At 45.4% G+C, this 24,925-nt stretch overlaps 1 protein-coding gene across 1 annotated transcript; it reads right to left on the bottom strand.

Annotated features, from left to right (window-relative positions):
• On the bottom strand, positions 1-24,521 carry LOC135397925 (uncharacterized). Its single transcript, XM_064629418.1, has 6 exons — positions 24,428-24,521; positions 12,538-12,638; positions 8,323-8,418; positions 5,065-5,118; positions 3,197-3,391; positions 1-84 (listed from the first exon to the last, which is right to left on the bottom strand). Exons 1-6 carry the CDS (start codon positions 24,456-24,458, stop codon positions 1-3), a joined length of 561 nt encoding a protein of 186 aa, XP_064485488.1. The 5' UTR covers positions 24,459-24,521.
• Positions 24,522-24,925: the final 404 nt, after the last annotated feature.

The following is a 24,925-nucleotide window of genomic DNA, read 5'->3' as shown; positions in this document are numbered from 1 at the left end:
CTATCCAGATATGTAACTCTTGAACCACTTTAACCCTGCCATCAGGTATTTCTCGTCGCTTGGCAGGTAGTTGTGAGTGCACACCTGGAAAATAACAAAGAGAAAACGATGTTTTTATCATGAATGCGTTAGCACTGAGCTGGCCGCAAACACAAACTATAAGCACATTGGACAGGTGAACATATACCGCATCAAGAGGGTAGATTATTGACCGAGTTGGTAAAACATAGAGCGAGCGCGAGAACAAGACGAGGACACGTGAAGGAGAGTGCACTTCACTGCAATGTTACACGAGAAAGATACCGCCCGCCGCGGGTATGTTTCTGTGTCTTCTTTTCTGTATTCTTTTCAGCCATTCTTCAGTCACCCACCTTTGTCGAGTTCAAAATCTGACCAACATGGTCTGTCCCAGCTGAAAAGAACACACAAAGGTGGACAAAGGTGGGGGGGGGGCAAAGGTGGGGGAGTAGCTGAGCGGTAGAGCGCTCGCTTTGCATGTGGAAGGCCCCGGGTTCAATCCCCAGTACCTCCAGACCGTGCTTTTTTCCCCGAACGAAAGCGTGAACGGTGTTTCTTCTTTCGCCAGTATTTGGTGCTTTCTTCGGATCAGCGCTCCACGATGATTTTCAACGAAAACGTTATGAAGCTCCTCCTTAGCTTTGCTTATATCTTCTGTAAAGACTACGGGATGCAGAAGTCCGGCCTCTGCCAGCGAGGTCAAGGATCGCATCAGTTGGCTTACTTGCTGGTTCCTCTCGAGGGACCTTCTTTGCGAAAATTCAATTGCTTCTCGTTTTAGCGCCTGCTTAAATCCTCCCATGAAACTGTATTTACATTTATACCTTCCTGTACATTGGAACTCTGGTACATTCCTATCATCCCTTCCAATTTCGCCTGAAAACCTTTTTCCTCAAGAACCCTTTCATTCATTTCCCATAAGATAGGTCTACGATTTTTTAAGTGTATTTGGGTGGTTATTCACCCCAAGTGTCAATATGACCAAAGAAGAATCCCAAAGAAAAAAAAACTGTAGCTTCATAACAAGAAACCTTCGCGTCTTGGGAACGGTACGTGAAGTGACCAACATTACCTGACAGAAGCTTGCAGTGCTCCGAACGGACTTAAGACAAGCTTTTGATTGAGTTAGCCATAGATTCCTCTTCGCTGTGTTAGACACGTGCAACTTCGGTCACTATCTCACAAGTTTGATAAGGCTATGGGTCTGTTGCTGTGGGCCAGGTGGCGCGAGTGAGCAGCAACATCAGCGCCCCAAATCATGCAACACTCCCCAGTTTAGCAGACGACGCGGCACTTTCAAGTACACGGTTTCGAGTTGTTCGCGCTTTTCAAGAAGCACCGCTTTTTCTGTTGATATCCTACAGGTTTTGTAGCTTCCTTGGCACCACACCGTTTGACACACCATGCAAAACCCGCTGATGGAACTCCTTACTGTTGGGATCCGCGGCCGTTTGGGCAGAAATGGCGCTGTGCAAACTTCAGTGCAACAGCCCTATATGCTATAAGAAAGTTACAATGCGGCTTCAACTGAATAGCAAACTTGGGGAGAACATCCGTATTGTGGCTTCTGTGTGACAGGGCTGCCTAATCTCACCAGCGTTGTTCTCGCTCTACTTAGAGCCCATGTGCCGCACGATAGCCTAAAAGAAGAACATTACAGGAGTACTGGGCGGCATGGAACATGTTAACGTCCCGACCTATGCAGACAACGTGGCTCCCGTTTTTTCCTCGAAGGTTCAGGTCTGGAGGCAATCTCAGTTATTTAAGAATTTTCAGGAACTGCACCCTACCTGCAGAAGTCGTGGGGGACATGGCTCTGCAACTGCACAAACGCAGCGGCTTCGTTTATGCAGACCACGTGTGCCACAACAATCAGAAAATACGTTCCACTGGCAAGACGCATAGAAGATGTGGTGGGGGCAAAGAATTAACTCGTCACCGGGAAACCTAATCTCGTGGCAAAATAGATACATGCACCTTCTCAACAGGGCGTATCTTTGCAATGCTGTGTTGTACCCTGTAATACTGTACGTCGCGCAGTGCGTCAGCATAGACGATTGCTCACAAAATAAGCTCCACAGAATGTCTGCAACATTGATCTGGATGGAATTGAATCTGGATTGAATCGTTGGTGGAACGTATGGGTCGCTTAAAGAGGTTCCTAAGCCTAGAGACCTAGACAATATCAAGGCGAAGGTTCAAATATGTTTGTACTTCAGAGACGAAAAGGACCCACTTCTCCAAATACTCGGCTGTGAGTATCTCAGCTAATGGGTAGTGTCAATTGAAGCCGCGGCATCCGCTCGTCAATATTCTACAGGTAAATAACCGGATCACTTGCCTTTTTGATTATCTCGTTTCTCTGGACTACCTGCTGACCGTCAAACGAAAAACGCTTTATTGAGAAGCCATAGCAGTGATTGTACGAACGCCGTCGTAGAGACAGTGACTGCACCACACGTGATAACGCTGTCAAAGAAAAAAGTGCCCAGAGATGGCCCAGAGCACCCCAGAGTGCCTCAACTGTGTAGTATGCCCAGAGGAGAAGGAAAATCAGCTTAACGTGTTCCTGCATTGCAAGAGAACCATGGAGTCCTGGCGTGCCTTTCGGGATTTGGTGAACGAGGACGTCACTCTAGACTGGACCCTCGTCAGGTCCTTGTGTTTTCACGGACTTTCCGACGCTGACGTCTTCGGCAGTCTCGTTGTTCTAGGACTACACTCATTATGGTGCTTTAGGATGGACTACATGGAATGCTGGGACAGACCTGTTGGTCCGATTTTGAACTCGACATAGGCAGGTCATAGAATATTCAGAACCTAGGACACAACACTACCTTCCACTGTGAGTGGATGCGAGCTGTGAGTTGGCTGTCCTAGCTGAACCAATAAGCTGCTGGGCCGAATGTGAGTGACTGTTCTGGGAATGAAAATGTACCGAATAAAGTTTGATATCAATTTCGCGTGTACGTGTTTCTCGCTGTTCCTAGAAGAGGACAGAGCGCGAATTCACATGCAACAGAAACAACAGCCGTTGCTGGAGCCTGACGGCTACTGCTGCACTTGTCTCGCAGAAGGGGGTTTGTCACACGTTAACCAACACGGCGGCTATGTTCACAGACTGAATGGACATCTGGATTGATTGGGCTGTTCCCTATTATTTTTGCACGTGTCTTACCTGGCGAAGTATAAACTCTTGAACGCACGTACACATCAAGCTCTGACCACAGAGTTCCGGCCATTCCCATTGGTAGTCCCGAACAAATGACCGCTCTCGCGATCCCTCACTGACTGAGACGTCGGCCGTGACGTCACAGCCACATGAGTTTCGGTATTCGGGGTGCAGGTTTTCTCCGGATGCATTACCCCCTTGCTGAAAAACATTGGGTGCAGGTTTACCTTGAAACAAGCAATCACATTTTACTTTTATCCGGAATAAGTTGAGAAGAACTGTTTGTGAAAGTGTGAAACCCCTTTAACCTCTCAACGAGGTGGCCGGACATACGTATCCCAAACATGGGTCTTGTGTTATTGAGAGGATGAGGAAATATATCTTGAATGCCCAAAGCAGAAGATAGGGACGGTTAGGTCAACGTTGCGGTATGTTCGTGTGTGAACCGATACTCAATGAATGTTCGATTGTCGAAAGAACCGGTACCAACATCACGAGGCGGTGAGGATATAGAAGAGTTCGGAGCAGGGGCATCAGCACACCTTCGGCACTCTTATCCGAGAAAGAGAAGGTGTATGTAATGTCATTGTGTCAAGAAGTCACAGCGATAGCTGTATCGTCCACATGCAACAGTTCGCTGTGTTGTGCGCGTGCCACATCCACGTCGGTCCGAAACCAGAGCCTATTGCGAACGTCAGAAACATGTCCTACTCGTTACTCATCAAGTTCCCACAAACTCAGACGGACGCGCATTCGTTTCAAGCGCACACGGCTGGGACTGTTCACATCTCGTGGCCGCGGTTTCGTGCTCGCGTACTTGTTCGTTCATCCACCTTCGTCTCTCAGCCTCCGCTTCGCGTTCCATGACTCTGGAACCTTCTTGGCTTTATCTCAGCACAACCGCTTTGCATTTCCTCACTGTTTGGTCATGTTGTCTTCGCGCAGCCAGTGCACGTTGGGTCGCTTGTTCGCTCGATGTGCTATGCCGTTCGCTTGCTCTAACCGGCGCAACGAGCATCCCCATCTGCGGACGGCGTAGAACTCTCGATGGCCACCACATACCGTCTGGTACACAGCAACGGTGACCCCACTTTGTCACCGCGCTTTTTTTTTATTTTTTCCTTTTTTTTACCAGCTCTCCGATGCGATACTGCATTCACCAATGGCGATAATGCAAGGAAGAACACACGACCCTTGACATAATAGCCTTCATACAGCTATCGCTGCAAGATATGCAGGACACTGTCAGGGAGCATGCGGGGGTTGCCACCTCTCATGTTTTAGTTGTTTGTCACATGGAACACATTGTTGGATGTCAGCGCGGTGTCGTGTATCTCTGCCTGTGTCCAGTTGTTCGCGTTCGTGTTCAGTAAAAAGTATCTTCCACACCGAAAGCGTGGACGTCGTGCCACGACGGCTTCCAAGGTATGTATGCTATCGCCGGGCTACCTAGCGGCGAGGTCGCGCGCAGCCAACACCAGTTTCAAGAAACTCGGAACAGCAAACAACAAGCGTCCACTTATACGTGTATGATTTTTGCGTCAATTTCGCGAGGGCATAACGGTTCCAACTTCCAAATTTTCCCTGTGTGCAGTGTTCACGACCGAAATCATGTGGTACAGCAGAAATCGGTACTTACGCAAAATTTGCTGTCGTCTATTATGAAGATTGCCAAATGAAAGGGCGAGTTCACAAGACAAACAAAAGAGAAAGCATCTTAGCCACAACCAGGAGCTCAGAATGTTTGGATCTTGCGCACGTGCAGCCTATCAGCGTACAGTCTTGAGCCAAATTATACCTATATATGCTGTCGTGGTCTTTTCATAGGCGCATGGCTGTGGTAGGTGAATATGGCAGGTGGTACCAACACTTACCCTCAAGCCTTGGCTAACCGCTGAGACGTTGAAATTGTACTCCTGGGTGAGCCCCTTGTGGGATAGCAAACAACGACATAAGAGGCGGACATGTGAACACCTGTGTCAGGATCGATGGATTGAATATTCTCTGCAGGCTTTTATTAGCGAGGCCTGTCTTCAGTTAGTTTACCACTCTGGAATAAGAAAAATGTTCTATTTGGTATTACAAATCAATGTAAGAAGCCGTCACACGGGCATCCTTCAATAATCATTGAAAGTGATGACCATTTTTTAATTCACATACCTTAAATGTAAAGAAGCCATTACATAAGGGGGGATGCTCGAATACACAAACAAGACATCATATGAGATATAATAGTTCGCATGCTTTTGTGAAATCAACAAGTTTAGATCGTTTAAGGAGAAATATTATTCAAGGTGAAAATATTCTGTCGTAAAAAAATCAACTTCCCTATCCCTACCTGCGTTGGAGAGTTACGAAAGTAATCAGTCCCAGCAAAAGTTACCTGCAGCTTAAATGGATTATCCACACGGCTCGAGGAATGGTGAGCAGGATGAATGTAAGATGAACTACCATGAAAGATGTATGCATATGCACTAGGCTACGAACCGTTCTACGATATTCTAGATGTGTAATTTAAGTATCAATTTGGTAAACTGAGCAATACTTTGAGGCCCATAAAAAATTACATCCAGCGAACAGCTTTATTCTGTACAGCCTCGAGTTTATAATTAAGGTATTTCTGTGAAGGATTCCATAGGGCAGACGATAATTCCATTTTTCTGAAGATATCCTTAGCACCGCGAAGCGTGTAAAGCGTCAACTTCACAAAGCACCATTGGGCCCCACGCTCCCTGACAGGTTGAAAGGTCTCGCGCTTTGTGGCACTACGAGCATGTTCAATGGTCATCGATTTCAATGATCATTGAACGGTGCCCGTGTGATCGGGCTATCTCTCAAAACTCGGTACACTCTAAAACAGGTGGCGAATAAGTAGCGTGTAAAAAGCGTATATTTTGCTGCTGTTGTTAATTGTCTAGCAGCCTTATCCGCCACGTCACCGAGACGTTAACAACAACAACAAGAACGCAATAACCAGACAAAGAAAACAAGCGCCCCGCATGTGTTCACTGAAAGAAAAGCGGGCGTTTTTCCTTGTTCTCTTTGTCGAGTGGTCCGCGAAAGAGTGTGGCGGATAGAAGCGTGGCGAACACCAATGTTGCCAAATTCGCAGCTGTGTCATTGCTGCTGGTTGCTTCACGTCGTGCAACGGTCGGCATCTTGGTGGTGGTTATTTGGGCGGACGCCGCTTGTTTTCGAGGCGGTTTGTCCGTGGCTGTGACACATTGTGACATTGCTGGCGTTCTGGACAGCCCGTGTCTAGACTGATGGACAGTATGAACACCGTTGACATCGTACAACTCTCGCTGAACTTGTCAGTTCACAGTTGGCACAGTTGGCATTAGTCGATCAGTCATGAAAATGCTGGTAAGCAACGTGCTGCGCATTGTATACCTTTTCGAGCACGTTTACGAAATATTGGCCATGCTTCCAGCACAACCAGCTCTCGTAGTTGTCTAAGACAATGAAAATGAGGCTCCGTGCGTCTATACCGGTAAATCACCTTTCCGTGATTGCGTTTGTTCGTCATGTTGCACTTGCTTTAATGTTCTTCCGTGTGAAACTTTTCTTTCTTTCGGACTTAACTGATGACACTCCGTCCTCCACTCCAACTACACAGGAGGAACACTGTGATCTGAATATTTTGGGTAAGGAAATTCCGAATTATCCGTAGCAGCATGTGTTCGTTTGTGACCGCTTGAAGTTATACCTTATCAGCTTGTGTTTATGTCGCACTGTTTAATTATGAATAATAAATTAGAAAGAGAGGCTCATGAACACGTTATAAACACGACCCTTGAATGTAGAAGAGTGTGAGCATATGAATGAGAATGTGTCAGAAATTCGTCGGATTATTGTAGAAATGCTTGAACGTCTGCATTGATTTATTTCACAAACCTGGGTGCAGAGAGACTGCTTGCAAACCATAGATGTCTCTTATTGGGATATCGGTTAATCTGGACTAATTACCTTGCGAACTTGCATTGTAATGTAGGAAAGACAGTTTTCTTTTTCTTACCTTCATATTTTGGCGACTTCACGGACGCCTACTTAATTCCTCGCCATCCTAAGTGTGTAGCATCGCTGATAACTCATTATTTTACTTTTGTTGATTATAATGCACTGAGAGATATCATATTCACTGCAGCCTACCACAGTGATAATGGACAGGCATCATGCTTAGATTGCTTTTATCATGGCGACCCTGACGCCTCAAGTTCAATTGAAGAAGTCCTTTTATGTTGAAGTGCCTCATCCACTAGAGTGTCCTTCAAGTTAATCAGAAATTGGTGCTGCTGGCACAGTAGTGTTACCTGCTCTAAAATGCTTTGTTTTATCAGCAAAGGGACAGCATGTTTTGGCACGAAATAGTTGAGGAACCGCACGTGCATTGTTCTAATATAGTTCTCTCGTGAAAATCCAGTAGCTTAAGAAAGCAACCTATCTGGTCAGAAATACACCTGCAGGCCTCATAGGTACCAAAAGTATCGGTGCTGTACCTGATATTTGTGTGTTGTGTGCCAATAAGGATGTACTGAATTTGCTTTCCACAGAGGTGTGTGAAGTGTGGTGATTGGAGGCATAGCGTATAGTTGAAGTAGCGTATACCGGTTGAAGCGAATAAGGCGCGCAGCGCATAACATATATAGGAGGGGGCGTATATAGGAGCGTATATAGGAGCAGCGGCGCATGGAGCACGCGGTGTATAGAAGCCGTGGCGGGTAACTCTTGTGGCGGATATATCCTACCCCAAAGTAAGCGCTATCAATTTGCAAAAAATAGCGCTTATTTATCCGCCACCGGGTTTAGAGTGTAGGGCGCCTCTAGTGAACACTATAAGCGCTTCCATGAATTTTCGAGAAAATCCGCAAATGATTTTCGGTTCTCTAACACTGAGTGACGCCACTACTTGCTCTGGCGTGTGCGTCCTCACAAAAGCGCCATCGCGGTCTTTCACTCCAGTCCGCTCCCTACGTCGTAAGTCTGGTTGCAGCTGCGTTGAAGATACGCAACTCGACTTTGAAGCGTTGTTTATCTTTGCCTATCAATGATTTGGGAAAGATTACGTTTCGTCTTGGCGCTTTCTCTGAGGATTGAGCCTCTATCGACGTCGAATCGTGAGAGATACATACCAGATCCAAGGCTGTACCAAGACGCATGAAAGTGTCGAAGCAATCGATGAGACGTTTTCTATGTCTCAGGGGCCCGTGTCGAAGACTTTTCTTGGCCTGCGTCAAATTGAATTGAAGTGAATTTAATTGAATACTGCATTTTAATATCTCGGCTGTGGGCTGCAGATGCTGCTTGCAACATCAATGTGATTCCCAATGACGAAAGTAGGGGAGAGTTTTAACATAAACATACGACTAACCAAAAATATACGACAAAAAGAATCTGTCAAATCTTATTCTTGGAATATGATGTCAGCGGCTTGAACCAAAAGTTGCGACTGGCTCGTCGCGTTTACGGAACCGGTACCGTGAACGTAACTCGATCTACTTGGGGGGACCCTCACACAACTGTCAGAGAGTGGTCACGCATTCTAAATGTGTTCTTTAAATCTACACAGCCATCTTGATCCAACCGTGCCGCTTTATATTCCACTCTGATTTACAGAATCTTCCAGAATACAATTACTCCCAGAAAGGAGTAAGTTATGGTACCTAGGGTGCACCCAAAAAAGGAGCATAATAACACCATTTTGGGTAGGTCTGGAGGTCTGGAAAGTGGCGTTAATATACACTTGTAAAGGAATAATTTGTGGTATGTGCGAATTACACGTAAAAGGGTGTTTTAAGCTGAATTGTGTGGCGCTCACCGGCCAACCAGACTTTCGGCAGACTCCTGCGGCACCAATTAAAAAAAAAAAAGAGAGGCAAACAAGCCTGGTTGGTGGAGTCAAAGGATTCGATACGCTGTTTTGGGCACTGGGATTCCGGTTCTCGGATCTCTAGTCGCTGCCTAGAATTCGAGGGTTCGCGGATTCTGTTGGCCCATCTCTAATCTTTAGAGGAGACCCGGACATGGTGGCAGTTAAGTTCATTCACTCCCTACCGGTATATCACGCCAGTAATAGTGCCGAGCAACAACGAGGTGTTCTCTACGACGAAGCCTTTAAGCCCCGGATGTACCGGTAGCGCTGGATTGACGCTTATCGATCTCTTCGATAACTTGGTGATAGACAAAGGGTACATTGCGCAACGTGCAATTAATAAAGCATTTTGAAAATGGTTGCGAGCTGACTCGTGCGCCCGGAGCAGTTACAAGTTGAGCTGAGTGCTCGAGTGGTGTGTAGTTCTGGTTTCGGCTCACTTGAATTGCGAAATTTGTCATTTTTTATCAAGAAATATGTTCGCTTCTCAGGGTGTTTAATAAGGACGATGTACTTGGTTGATGACTGACTATAATTCTGCTATCCCGCATTTCCGAACAAAACATCTAATTGATAAGTCAATTAATGGTTTTTAGATAATTAGTCGACTAGTAGTTTCATACGCTGCTAAAACGGCATATGTTTTGTTCTGCTATTTTTTTCATAGAATTGAGAAACGAATGAACAAAAACACCCTGTATAAGCACCTCTTTGTCCACCCGCCAACATAACGCTCCTATTTGTTACTTAACCTAGCCTAAAGTAAACCTGGTGATGTGAGATTGGGGGGGGGGATATGTTTATTAAGAAAAAGAAAGGAGATGGATATTTGGTGTGTAGTATAGATGAATAACTCCACGGGAGTTGGGCAAGTGAGAAGTCTCGCAAGCGGGAGCTTGGAACCATGAAGAGGTTTTCGAAGTCTTTATGTGCTCACTGCAGAATTGTTCCAATTGTTCCACAGGAACAATACGAAGTTGAATATGTGCATTTCAGTTTGTATCATATTACAAACAACACGACTAGTTTACTCGTAAACAAAAGAAAGAAGAAAATCACCACAACTGTGTAAGGAGATCGCATTCTTCTTTTTTCTTTCGTGTGTGTGTGTATATATTGCCACGGTTTTGACTCTGTTGCCATGGCGTTGGTCTCATGACGCATGCGCGACGCATTCGGAGGTGAACTAGCGTATCGCCTTGACGGATCTCGTCGATTACCAGCGTACAGTCTGACTAGCACGCCGGCGATGTCACGCGGTTGTAGGCCCGGCGAGAAGAGGAGGAAGAAGACTAGGCCGATTACGCAAGAAGCGAGATGACGGTGCGGACACCGTAGTAGTTTTATGATGCACACGGTGATTCGTAGTAACCCTTTCGTTGATGCAAAGAAATGGATTGCAACTGTGGTGTATGATAGCTGCTTCTTATCGGGATCAAAAACGCCCCCCAACACGTGTCGCTTTCGTTTTGGTTGTTTCATATCTAGATATCTGTTCGCATGCGTTATCTAATGAAGCAGGCTCTGTCAGTAGGCAGAAGGTGATTGCTCAGTGAGCCTGCCGGTTGTATTCTTCATGCCCTCGTACTGGAATGATTCCGTCTCCCGAGGAGCTATGGTTCCTGCATCCAAACAGGACAGCAACCACTCCTCAACAGCGTAGCATCGAAAGGCTTCACGGTTCATGGTTCGGGATTTGCCATGCGAAAGCGCTACGGCGTTAATTAACTGCACCGTCTAATTCCAACGTGTACTAAAACCCTAACAGCGTCAGTCCCGCGAACCGCTATATCGTTTAGAATTATCGTACCGTGTACGGTACCGAGGCGTTGCAATCTGGTTTCTTAAAGCTCACTAATAGCTCCACTATGCTAACGAATGTTCGGCTCATATTCCGCGTGCTGAATGTATTAGCACCCAGGAATCACTTTCCAGGAACTCTTCGTTGTTTGAGTATCGTGCACGAACTGCGATTTACCAACCCGAAATGCGTAAGACGATTTTGAGCGCGACCACCCGAGCACTGTGAAACATTTTGTTGTGCTTATAAAGTATTTCATATTTATCGACATCTAGCCCTCGTCGTTGTCCTAATCGTACAATTTCAAGATAGTACTTGCGTGAGCATATGTTCATTCAGGGAGTAGCACATCCTAGTAATAGCGCAGCTCCGCCTTAACTCCTGCACGCAAAGAAAATGAACACTCTAATAATCATACTTCAAGGAGGTAATAACTCCTATATGCAGGTGTTTAGTTACGGGTGTAACAGGTGTAATATTGTTCTTCTACGTTTCGTAATTCTATTTACAATTTATTGTTCCATACCTCTCCTTCATAACATGTGCAGCTCTAATACAAAAACGCACTTTTTTACGGATACGTTCTAGTGACGTACCGTCATCCAGATACCTCTATCCATTGTTACGTCATTTCAAGAATTATAGCACCCAATCAGACGTCAACGCGGAGGTACACATAACGTTCTGCTCTACACTCCTAAAAATGGATTTCCCCACAGAACACGCTCCTATAGCCAACCATCACCCCGAATGGCAACGTACTCGTCCTTAATTTGTTAAAAACGGGAGGCGGAGTCCATTTTGTAACATACATAATGGTACATAATAGGTTCCATCTCTCGTTATCAACAAATCATGAGCGAGAATGTTGTCGTTGGGGATGATGGTTGGCTAGGAGCGTGCTATATTTGGTGAAGATACGGACCTATTGGATTCATCTATACAAATAGTGCCACATCCAACCAGTTAAAATCGCCGTTTGGAGCTGTCACTGTCGGCGAGCTAGCTTGGTAGAGTTTATAGCTCCTTTAACGTCACATGTGTCACAGATAAACCATGAGCGTTCATCGAAGCAGTGTATACAGAGAGGTTGGCGTTGTCTCTCTCTTTGGGCGCAAGGCGACGGCAGCGTGTTATAGCGTCAAATTATCAATGACTCGGCCAATTTGCGCGAAGAGCAAACAGGGCAGCGCACAGGGCCGACACCAGTTTAAGATTTTGCAACCACCCCCTAGCGGTTGCAGGTGACAAAGTAACGAGCTTACCCTAGCCTCACGACACACGAAACGTCGTCTTGAGGTCACGTGATCTAGTTTTTGATCCGATTCGCACTGGCCGAAATTTCCATGTGAGCATAAAACCGTTAACTGAACCTGTTTCGCTGGCGTAGGTTACCCGGCGTCTCTTACTCGACATTGTAGTGTCGGCAGAGTTTCCTATGAAGTCGGCCCATAAGGCATGATCCCCTGCAGTAGTTGCGACGTTGCCCTCAATAAGCGTGGCCGATTACGGCAGAGTTCCATAACCAGCACCGGTACATAGAAGAAAACGAGCGGTAGAAGACGCAGGCAAGATGAGAAGAAGGATAACACACGCACGCTGGATCGTTTACCCTTCTCCTTCTCGTATTGTCCGCGACTTTCACCTCTGCTTCTCCTTTTCCCATGTACATACCCTGATAATTGATGGTCTGATGTTCAGTCTGAAAATCTCGTCCTTGCAGTTCATCAACGCGCCGGTGGTCGATCTACCAAGTCGTGCAGTTTCAACGGGATCTGAGACGAGTGCAGAGACAAACGGGTCGTCAACGTGGACAACAGTAATGGCATTTCAATGTTGCATCACAATGGGCGATAGCACGACACTCTTCTCCATTGAACTTCGCCGGACCACACTCTCTGGGGCTCTCAATCAGCTAGAGCGTCGTCCCCCTCCCTCTCTCAAAATTACTTGGTCTATGTCGAAATCCAACGCTCTGCCCTTGAAGCTCTTTTATCCTTTTTGGACACCATAGGACTTCGATCCTTATTGTGAAGGCGATCATTATTTCGTTCCCCACACGACCACTAGCATTGCGGTAGAGTATCGCGCCTGGCGATGAAGCTCGCCATGCATCATCTCAAAACGAAATTGTTGTAGCTGTTAGCACGGCTGGATTGATGAATAAGCCTCCACATGTGATAAGAATGTAATGAAAAATATTGTAATAGTTACGAAGGCACGGTCGCAATGCCCTCGCCTGACTAAGTTCCCCGCACTCGCGACACTACACGACACTTCACCGTCAACATTCGTGTGTCGGTTTCGAGCCGTGTCCCCACCTGGATAAAGACCAGGTCCCCACCGCAGCGCGGTAGAGCAGAAAATATCAGCTTAATGCATGATCCATGTTCAACGCCATCGCCACTTCCATGTCAACAGCAGCACCGTGTTTTTCCGACCCAGCCAAAAATCTGGACTGGTTCCAGAACAGTTCCAATGGAGTCTAGACTGGTTCCAGATGAATGTGAATGGTTCCATCTGGATTCCCAAGTGGGGGTGGCTGGTTCCACTTCGGTGAAATCAATGGTGCTACTCTGGCCTCAGATGGTTCAAGAAGTCCCACCTGGAGCCTCACAGGTACCACTTTGTATCCAGAATGGTCAATTAATCCACTTGAGACTCGAAGCTGAGCAGCTTCCCCATTTGAGATCTCATGGGGAGAAGAGTCCACTCGTGCCATATACCCTTCTAGGTTCGTTTCATTCATTACTTTAACCTATTTTAGCACATGTATGATCTCATTGTATTCCTTTATCCGACACTGTCTGGTATAAAATGTATGCTGTATTCGTACTGTCATCTAAAGGTGAATATAACAAGATTGAAAGTATCAGCAAAACGACACACTCAAAAAATGTCAAAGACTAAGCTAAATAATTAGAAAAACAAAAATGAAAGAAGAAATGGTAATTGCAGAGGGTGATGAGGCTTTTAATTCAACCAGAGGTCAGAGGGCGACGGCTGCACTTGGTTATAACTTCGAAGCAGGGTTGAAGCAAGTTGGTTTTGTCTTACCAGCTCGCCATGTCGCTCGGTTTTGTCTTACCAATCAATGATCAGTGTGCGAGAGTTCGAATTCCAGTGTCGGCTGTGCTGTCTAAGATTTTTCCTGGGCAGTCGGCCCAGGAAGCACATTCGCCCAGGGCGTTAGTCATGACGTTCCCCATCCATGTTATTTATTTTCGGTCATGCATTCAGTGGTCCCAGCTTCTAAGTGGCTGGATCCTGGACCACTTGGCAGAGGAGACCACAGGATTAAATCTACTGGCGTCACTTCAAGTGGAACCATCATGAAAATGGTTCCACTTTTAGCTGGTCCCACTTACTAAATGGTCCCACATTCAAAGTAGAACCTGTCCAGTAAACCACTCTGAAATGATCCCACTAGAGATTTTTGACTGGCCATATGCTCCTTTCAACTCTGTCAATGGCTGCATCATGATTCAAATAAAGCTGCTGTTGCTTGTGACTGCCTAGAGAAGGCGAAAGTAAGGAGAAAGCGCATACTAACTGATTCATGATTGGGAAGGTAGCCAAAATAACCGAGAGAGACCAGGAGAAGGCTTTCGCCTGACGAAAGCGGCGTTATGAGGTTTTAAGTAAAATAACGAAAGCAGAAGAATGAAAGTCGCACTCGTTTATTATATATTTTTTTAGTACGGTACTCTATATTGTAAAAAAAATACAGAGAGAAAACGAAGATATACGGTATTGTGGCTCACTAGGAACTTGTCATCTGGAGGAGGTGCAGCTGTGTTTATACAGTGCAGGGTATGATGCACATCTTTCTTTCGTGTGCTTGCCCCAGAGATACATATGCAGTACTCTTAAATTGCGGAAGTTGTACGCTTTCTAGGAAGCAATATTATGTGTGCTTAGTGCACGTTTCATGTACTGTGAAGCATTTACGCGTGTGTTACTAATGCAGTGGCTAAGCCATAGCTACGGGTAGCCTGCATATATATTGACTGCGTTAGGGTAAGAGTCTTTTTTCAAATGTAAATAGTTACAGATAAATTTAGCACATTAGTTATCTCACATTCCATTTAAAAAACTAATAATTGCATCTAAAAATTGCACTGAACAAGCGCAGTTATACCGTGTTGCAAGCACATTTTCTAGAAGCCATTCAAGTCATGATACAGGTTTAAGGCCATTGAAGTTAGTCTAAGGTCATCCTGGCTGCCTATGAGATGTCAAATGTCTTGTGACCCTTGGCTGCTAAACACAACAGGGTATTTGAAGCCTCAACTTAGGACGCTACAGAACTGACGCGAGGAAAGCATTGCAATAGCTGACAAAGTTAGTCTTAGATACATTTCACAGTTACGGTAACGAAAAGCAGGAACTCATAGTTACAGTCAGAAGTTGCCTTTGTTGAAGGGTAACTAGTAGCTGCATAACATTATTTGTTATAGCTACATGTCATTTGCGACTTATTTGTGACAGGTCATTTGCGAGTTTTTGCCCAAAACTGCTCTGAAGCAGCTCTTATGCAAGGCACACTGAACTCACAGACATGTGCATACTCAAGTCTATAAAAGCCCTTTCACTGTTCGAAGCAGTAACAAGAACGAATTGAAAGAGTAGAAACTGAAAATTGAAAATAAAAACGATGATTTTGAGTGCATCGAAAGAACTCAACGAAAACGATCCGAAAATTAAGTTACGAAATCTGAGCTCAGCAGTGCGATATGTGACACGCTTCAAAGAAACAGAGCGGTTGGCTTATCATGTGTTCCGAACCGTTACGCGATGCACAAAAGCCCGCTATCTTCTGGTACCTGCACAGCACATTCCGTACGGTCACTTCCCAATAACACACACGGTCCTCAGGATGTCCCCACAGTGTCATCGCGTCCTCGTCCTTTGATGTCTGTCCCTAGAGCGCCCTGAGGATAACACTCCCGGGTTGTCCGTCAAGTGTCATTCAGGTACGTCCCGTGCTCGTCCCTATGGGTAGCTAGCGGGACGGGAATATTACTTTGTTCAGTTTACCTGTTAACACTCCCCAAATATTGAGGGACACATTTGTTTTGTTTTTTTGACTGGTATCCTTGGGCTGAATGATGTTTTTCGGAAACAAAGGGCGGTTCTGCGTGACTGGGTCACTGTCCATGATAAATGGCGCATTTGTCGCGGAAAAGACAGAAACGCGCGATCCTGTCGCACTGCTTTTGTCTTTCAAAGGTCGTACCCCAATGCCCCAAACCAACAGCAATAACAAACATGGACTTCGTAGTAATGGAGATTTAATACTTCAAGCAATTCCTTCCTTCAGTATTGTTTGTTTCTGTAATCGAGTTAAACTTTGACAGCTCAGCGTTTTTGTTGAGTGGGAGGCTAACAAGGCTATCGGATTCACGGAAGGTCGCGTAATAAGTAATAAGTAGTATGTGTTTCCTTTTCGGCAATGAGCATCAGTACCTTGCGAAATGAGTTGCTTGGACTTGGTCACTTGGTGTGCCTGGCAAGGTTTTTTCTTGATCTTTAGTATTTCTCCTCTTGCTTTTTATTGCGCCCTGCTCATTGTCCGTTGTGGAAAAACGAACTACTAGACGTTGTAGCGACAGTTTATCAAGACAATGGACGGTAATCAGTGAAACAAAATTTTGTGGTCTCTGACGAAACAAATAAGGTACAACAAAACGAATTTAGAATTCGTCCCTGATGTGCCATCCCGCAGTCCTAAAATTGTCCGAAAGGACTGCCTGTGGACATTCTGAATATACTGTGGGGACGCGGTAGAGTGCCACATTGACACATTGAGGACGATTTGAGGCTCAGATTTTACCCTCCTGAGGATGTCACCCCGTCTCTGAATGATGCTCTTAGCCCAGTAAACCAGAAACACCCCAAGTACGTACCACAATGGTTGCACACGTCGCATATGTCCGCCACGTCTATGCGACGTTACATGTACGTCCACAATGCGACTTCGAAAAGCGTCTTACTTTCTATATCGCTGGGACATCTGGTAGATGTAAAAAGAAAGCAGCTAGCGCGCGTTATTTTTCGGAGACATCTAGGACACGTGACCCTTAGTGGAATCACGTAAGCAAAGGGGGAAATTTCGGGGTTGACTACTTCATTTACCAATTACTCACATTACAGACGGTAACTTGAGTTGAAAACAGGATATTTGCAGGATGGGGTGTCAACAACGTTCGCAAGTATTTGCTGACGTCGTTTGCAGACTCACAAGTTAACTGCAAAGACATTGTCACCGTTGCAAACGTGATACGCCACGCTGCATTTGATGAACGTAGTCCAACAATCTGTATTTCAGTACATGCTCGCTCTGGTATCTCTTGAAATCCGCGTCCGCAGTGGAGGGGCGAAAAAGGGAGCCTGCGTATCATATGGTGAAATGCGAAAGCACATTTATTAACGCGTGGTCTGCATTGGTCTTGGATTATGGCCGAGAGGTCGCTGGGCACCCGTCCCCAAGTGGGGTGCTGCCAAAATAGATGCCTTTTTGTTTAATTAGTGTGTGCAGCATCCATTAGCTATAGCAATCAATCCCTATCAATTTCAAATTGATTCAACACAAAAATAGCATAAATTTTAAAATATACCCGGAACATCCAAATATCCACAGCAGATGTCTGTTCTGGGATGTAAACACAGTAGAAATCTGGCAGTCGCATGGATGTACTTTCTTCGTAAACGGGCTCTCTGTGAAGCTCCCATCGATATCCTAACATCCAATTTGTGATATCGACAGGATGTATATCGTTTGCTGGGAGGCTATCACAAGGATGAGAATGTGTTCTTGGAGTTGGGACAGAAGGGAGCAGCGCGTATGCGCTTTACCTCGTGGGGATTATCCTTCTGGCTGTGTCCCTTGCGGGGATCCGCGTGACCGTTCGCTTCCCATCGTTCTCTTTCTGTAACTCCTGAACGTAGTTCAAACATGGCCGCCGCCATCGCGATGGACTGCGCCTATTCCGCGGATGAAGTAAACGCTCTTCACAAAGTTTCGTTTCACTGAAACCTCGCGGTGTATTAGTACTTCTGGTTTATTGTAAGTCAGGCCAAAGGTCAGAAACTTGCGATAGAAAATATCAGAAACGACTGAAAAAACCATGGGCGTCATTTTGAGCGGCATTTCACAGGGGATGCTGTGATAATTTAGAACTGTTCGAACGTTTCGTGTCGTAAATTGTACAATGCCATATCTGTCGAATATACGTACCAAAGTAAGTGAAATATAAGTATGGGAGTACGTTTTGTTATTTTACTGTGGAAGAATATGTGCTGTGCATCGAAAAAAAAAATGTTTTTCTTGTATTCTTAGCAAGAGAGGGCCCTGCACGTATAGCGGCAGCTGTTCCAGTCCGGTTCCCGGAAACTCTCTTAGCCGAGTCCCCGATCGGTTCCTTGCCGTTGGAACACGCACCGACCGACCGATCAACAGTATGCAGGTAATCCCTATTATCCCTAGATATCCCCAGTATCCAAGTTACAAAACTGAAACTCTAACGCTAAATTAAATAAGCATGTTACTGTTCCCTGCTTTGATGGCCAGTGTTAATGATGAAAGATGGAAGTCACTGAAACGTTAGCTTGCTGTAGGACTCGAACCCACATCTTCTGGGTTACTGGTCCACGGCTTTACCATTTGAGCTAAGCTAACACACCTCCCCAGCGACGTCCAAGGGCGCGTCATCGGAAGGGACAAATCAGCCACTCTCTCACTCATCCCCCTTTCACGCTTACCGCTGCAAATGCCGCTTGCGTCGATCCCATCGTGTGAATGTGTGTATGAGTGAGAAAAAAATGTAAGAGCGAAAGGGGGATGAGTGAGACAGTGGTTGGTTTGTCCCTTCAGATGACGCGCTCTTGGATGTCGCTGGGGAGGTGTGTTAGCTTAGCTCAATTGGTTGAGCCCTAGTCCGGTAATCCAGAAGATGTGGGTTCGAGTCCTACAGCTACCTAACTTTTTCAGTGACTTCCATCTTTCACCATTAATTTATTAGGCACTTTGAGGCTTTGTATGTATTTGTCCTTTCTATGCGTTCCAGCCTCAGAACATCAATTTCTCGTGGCCAGTGTTAGTACTTTCGACGAACTGAACGAAAACCATACGCTAAAGGAAGTTATTAATTTTGAGATAAACGATGCGGTGTTATCTACTTCAAAGAAACTAGGCGATAGGCTTACCAAGTTATCATTGAACCGTAATTGTGAACACCTGCCGGTCTGCTAAAACGTGATAGTGCTCTTCCCATTATTCCATATGTCAAACTCATACTGATGCAGTCTAATTCTTGCTCTGCCATTTCGTCTATTGATATCGGTTTCGAGACAGACGTAGGACAGAAGCCACAAGCCACAAGACCATTGTCGCGATAGAAGGCCTGACAACACTGAAAGTGAGTGTGTTGGAAAGAATAAAGCCGTGTTGAAGCCTAAATCAATATGGGCCTATACGGCAGCTTCTCCGCCGACAAAACGATCAACCATGCAGAGGTGTTCCTCGAAGATGACAGTCAGGACCTACAGAGGGCATCCGCATTATTTGTGCATTAGTTGTTGCTCCATACGTAAAAGAATCACGTGAAACAGAAAACGTCAAAGCATTCCCATTTTCGAGAAAATGAATTCAACCCTATGGGAAATCCATATACGGTTTCGGTTTCTAGGTGACGTCACGATTGTGCGAGGCAGTAATACAACAGTCGGCGTATTCAAAGCGAAAGACGTGGCGAAAGTCATGAGTGGTGTGGAGGATGATTTGTTTCCTGATAATTACAACTACAGTGAACCCTCGTTAATATGACAAAGTCTGTTCCCGCAGATTTTGGTCATAAAGCGAATTGTCATATTAACGGGCAACGTGGATGATGCTTCAGGTAAGACCTCCATAAAGGTAGTCTGTTCCGCTCTGTCTCATGCGATCCGGAAAAATCGTCCCCGATGGGAATTTATTTACAATTTACGGACGAAAGAAATCCGTTAAAAGCGTCTGCCTAGATAAAACTATCAATATGTAGCTTTTCCACTGACTCAATTGGTCGGGCGATGGCGAATACATACGGCGCGTACGTCATCCCTGGACCGCTGGACTTGTGGGCCAGGAGGGTGACTCGATAGAAGCGGGGTCTTGACTTCGGTATTCACCGCGCGTACGCTTTCCCCGGCCACTGGACGTTTGGGTCCGGATGATGACTCGGTCTGTGGTGGACGGTCACAATAACGGGCGAAGAATAAACGTCTTCTCCCCAGTTCGTCCCCCGAAATGTTAGTCATATCGAGTTGTCATAATAACGAGGGGCCTTTACACAGGACCTCCATTGGGAACAAACGGTACTCCGGAAGAGTGGTCATAAAGTGAGGATGTCATACTAACGAGTGTCATATTAACGCGTGTCGATTGTACCCGTATTACGCCCGTTACTTCCAGGACGAATGTCCCATCGCAACCGACCCGTTGCAGGTACGGGATGTACAAACCGGAAGACATTCCCCGTCGTTTTCAGGTCAGACTTCTGCCAGGTGGGAGTGGCGATTTGGTTCAGTAACTTATGTTATCGTAAACGATGTAGCGTACGGCATACCCCATGAAAGTGTTGGTGCTCTGCTTGCAACCTCAAGAAGCCGGATGAAATTTTGTGCTGGCGTTACCATCATAGGCCAAATCTGTGACGAGATTGAAATCTAGTGCATTTCTGTGCCATCCTACCTAACCTCTTATATGTCTCCATAGTGAACCCTTAACAGTAGATGCGCGCCAAATGAGACATTTCATAACGCCTGAAGCAATGTACAGGTGAGAAAAGGTAGTCTATGCTATAATGGTTCCTCTTTGGTAAATATGCTTAAGCATAGTTACGTCATAAGCACAGCGTCATAAGCATAGTTACGTCATAGTTGGATGACCATCTATGACGTTTACATATTCATCAGATCAACGTTTATGGCATTGAAGATCAAAGTGTGGTATTCAAACGATCAAACTAGGCCAACGCGTCCTAATGAGAGCATTGTTTTTGCAAATTTCTGGTACAGAACCCCGCCAGGTTTGCGTCATACATCTGTTTTCTGTCGGGTGACGGGATACCTCAGGATAGCCCAACGCAAGCAGCTACCTAGCTGCTGTGTCTTGTTAATTATAAGTACCTTGTCAGTGTGTCGTGGTTTTCATGATGGGAATGAAGCCCACAATACCAGTGACATCACGTAAAAGCTAACGAAATAGCTTCTTAATGCTGCTGGTGCTGGTGAAAGAGCTCGCTGTTGTCGACCTCACAGAGGTGGGCAACGTCACGACTGACGCCCTGGAGGAACGTGCGTCCTGGGCCGACTTCTAAGGGAACTGTGCCGGCTTACGTCTGAAAGCGTCTGAGGAAAACCCAGGGAAAACCAAAGACAGCACAGCCGGCACCGGGATTCGAACCCGGGTACCTCCCAGACTCGACGTGACATGGCCAGCATCTCCTTATCATCATAATGAATACTTTTCAGGTGTTAATCACTGCGTATTTTGAAAATCATTTATCGCCCAGTTTTTCTTCATGCGTACGGGTATCTCACAGACATGTACCACAGAAATCCAGAAACAATAATATTTTTCGTGCCCTGTTGCTTCCAGCGAACAGTGGTAACACAAATGACGCAGGCTATAACATGACTGCTCAGGTGAGGTACTCCATGTGTTTCGTGTCTTTGTAAGACCTCGGGGCACTAAAAATTCCTCAGAATTACCCAAGAAACTATCTTCTCAAACTTACCAAAACAGGGTGATGGAAATATGCTATGCGCATTTCCACTGTATATTGCATGTAAACAGGAAGTTGCACTTGATGCCAAATTACGTCGCCGACTAGCAGAGCATAAATTCACAGATATTGAGCTGCGCAGTCTTGTGTCCGACATTGCTTAGCAGTGACATTCTGTAACTGTTACTGTCGTTATCTTATCTGTATATTAACATCATTCTCTTTCTGTCGCAAGTTAATTCCGAGACATTACGCATCATACGAAAATAATGTACGTGTTCCCATATGCATGAATAAAGGCGTAATGGACAAGCCGACAATGCTGCTGTATCGTGTGGTCATGACGAAACATAATGCAGGAGATAGTGTCAAGAGACACGTAAAAAGCACATCAATGTTTGTGCATACATAGATTTATTAGCATTATGAGAGAAAAAGAAAGAGAATCGAACTCGATTTCAGGCTTCACCTATAGAACAAATCTGGGATTAAAATTAAACGCTACCATAAGCAACACTTAGGCATTTTATGTGAAGCTGCAGTCATCACATCGCAATATCGCAATAGTTATTTTCTATATAAACAACTGAAAGAAATGTTTCTATCTCTTTTGGATCTCATGGTGATGTAAGCTTGAGACAATTTAACTTTGTGAATCTTACAGTCCCCAAATTAAAGAGATAATTAATGAATTTTAGGTAATTAGTGATCTTGTAATTACCAGTGTTGTGCCCGCTACTCAATTTAGGTAGCGAAATATCGCTACCCGCTACCCTATTGAAAAGTAGCGCGATACTAGCGGCGCTACACATTTACGAATGTATCGCGATACCGCTACCGCTACCAAAAAAAAAAAAGTAGCGCAATTACCCTTCCGCTACTTTCTCGCCGATGGCCTATGAATATGTGCCATATATACGCCAGCCAGATTCAGGGCTGAGCGACGGCCGCGGCTCGACTTCTTTGAGTTAGGCTTACATGATCTGACACCGAGTTCACTGGACGTACTCTAGCGTCTGATTGATTTTATTTTCTCCGTCAAAAGTAGCGGTAGCGGAGGCGGTTCCGCTACTCAAAACTGTAGCGGAAATTACTTTCCCGCTACAAATAAGAAATGTAGCGGAGTTACACCTCCGCTACTGAAAAAGGTAGCGATTACAGTAGTGCCGCTACAAGTAGCGCCGCTACGCACAACACTGGTAGTTACTGTTTGCGACACGGCTGTCTGAAATCAGCACCCCGTGGTTCATCCCATCTCATATCTCCAGGTGTTGCAAGATCATTTATTTTCAGTACGAAACACGTGCAACATATGGTTCCCCTTTAAATACAATATTGGAACAACATTTTCGCTGACAATCAAGTAAATATGGGCTGTAGAACTACTGGCAACCGTCTCGCGAGCAGTACATGCGAAGTTGGCCTGTCCGTATAACTCAACTGCAAAAACGGGCATATATTTTGCCCTGCTATTTTTTTAAAACAAATGTTCTGTACCGAATAAAGGAAAACACCCTGCATGAGTATCTCTTTTTTTTTTCTCTCCTTGCAACTAGCTTCCGTGTTCCCCGGCGAGGGATTTGGGGTTTGGCAGGGTTGCTCCTATACAGCCATGTGGAACATTGGGTTGCATGTACCCACACACCACTGACACAACTTAATTGCAGAGCTGATTTAGATAGACAATGGCTTTAATTTCCGTTTGCGAGGTACTTGATACTAAAATAATTGAATCGAAAGGTGAGGCATTGGATAGAACATGAAATTAAAGAACAGAGAAATTCGCACCTTCTTCCATGGAATATTTTCGAAAGTGCTAAAACGGTGTGGTACGAAACCCACCTTGACATCATTGTAGAATGAGTGGCGCAGCTGGATTGAGACGTAGAATAATCCGATAATATGCGTGGATAATAAGAAACAAAAGTTGATCTGAATCTACTCACGTCTTCAATGCGTTCAATGTACAGGGTCTTACCCTATAAAAGTCTACCCGCGCCTGCATACCGTACTCGCCAATTACTCAATGCAGGTGGCACATTGTGCGGTCTACATATGAAACTCATAAGGACATCCAATCATGGTAAATTTTGAAGTGATTGAGCACCGCAGCACGAAGTTATAACACAAAACGAGCAATTCCCCTAGTCAAAACAATCAAGATGGCGGCGTTGCGAAGACCAGTTGACATGTTGCTCTCCATACGGCGACCTGTCGCATATCCTGCCAGCCGGATAGAACTGCAGCTTTCATTTCGCTTTCGTGTAACCTGTACCTGTCGTATTTTGCTCCCTAAGTGAGCAATGTGGGGAACGAAATTGCCGACGTAATGCCGAGCAATTACCGGCGTACGTCGGCGGAAATTGCCGACGTAAAACGCCGACATTATTTTAAGGTGCCCAATTTAGTAGAAAAAGAGAGAAAGGAACAGTGCGAAGTCCAGCTCAATTGTGTTAGACATATCGTAAATGTGTTTTTGTTCATTTCATTTCTCGTATAGGTCGCTCCGGCGTCAGACCACTTGGCAAGTGGTTTCCTGACAAGTGGAACCTACTCCAAATGGTTTCTCAAACTAGCGCCGGTTAAAAGTGGAACCATTTCCAAATTCGTTTATCGAACTGCGGACAACTGGGCCGTGTACCCAGAAGCGATCGCCACACGTGTACAAAATGAATACATGTGCAAATGAATAAAGAAGGACAGACATTGAGCGCACTCAGACTCCGTCAAGATCAACCTAAGCACGAGGCAGCAATGAATATAGAGCGCTAAAAACTGAGAACACACACGTCACGTACCTCGCTTCCAGCCACTAGTGTTGAATGACATGCAGTATAGCTCGCCTGAGGGCTGAACATTGGCATGGCTTCCACCACAGTGTTATATCTTCCATCATCGCTTTGTTTCCCAAGTCGAGGAAAAGAACGTAGCGACGTCGCTCTGTACGAACACCTGGCCGATTCGTCATAGCACCTGTCAGTATATTCGACGGATATATTTGCCAGCTTCTCAATCTCAAATGTTAAACCAGGCACTGTGCGCAGCTACCCAGGGCCGACGAGCCGCAAACACGGCGAAACACGTGTCCTCTGGTGCTGTCGCATCGTTCAATGAGTATCTGTTTCTCTACGTGCAGCCATAGAAGCCATTTTAATCTGTAAGTTTGAATTTCAAACACGTCTAGCATCATTTACTTATTTTTTTCAATGGCTTTTCCCCCTTCTTTATAATTCACTGGCTTGCACTGTGGCATTGAGGAGTGCTCAGTCACCCTCCCAGGTGTATATCGCTCGCTG

This window comes from Ornithodoros turicata, chromosome 6, assembly GCF_037126465.1.
Source record: "Ornithodoros turicata isolate Travis chromosome 6, ASM3712646v1, whole genome shotgun sequence".
NCBI lineage: Eukaryota > Metazoa > Arthropoda > Arachnida > Ixodida > Argasidae > Ornithodoros > Ornithodoros turicata.
This window is presented reverse-complemented; position numbering and strand designations above follow the sequence as displayed.

Bases quoted from the DNA above. Each gene is read 5' to 3' on its own strand.
- LOC135397925 (XM_064629418.1), bottom strand. From the start codon at position 24,458: ATGTCATTCAACACTAGTGGCTGGAAGCGAG. The intron at 12,639-24,427 runs GTACGTGACGTG...CACTCGTCTCAG, and splicing joins CACTAGTGGCTGGAAGCGAG to ATCCCGTTGAAACTGCACGA. The intron at 85-3,196 runs GTAAGACACGTG...GTTATTTTCCAG, and splicing joins AAGAGTTTATACTTCGCCAG to GTGTGCACTCACAACTACCT.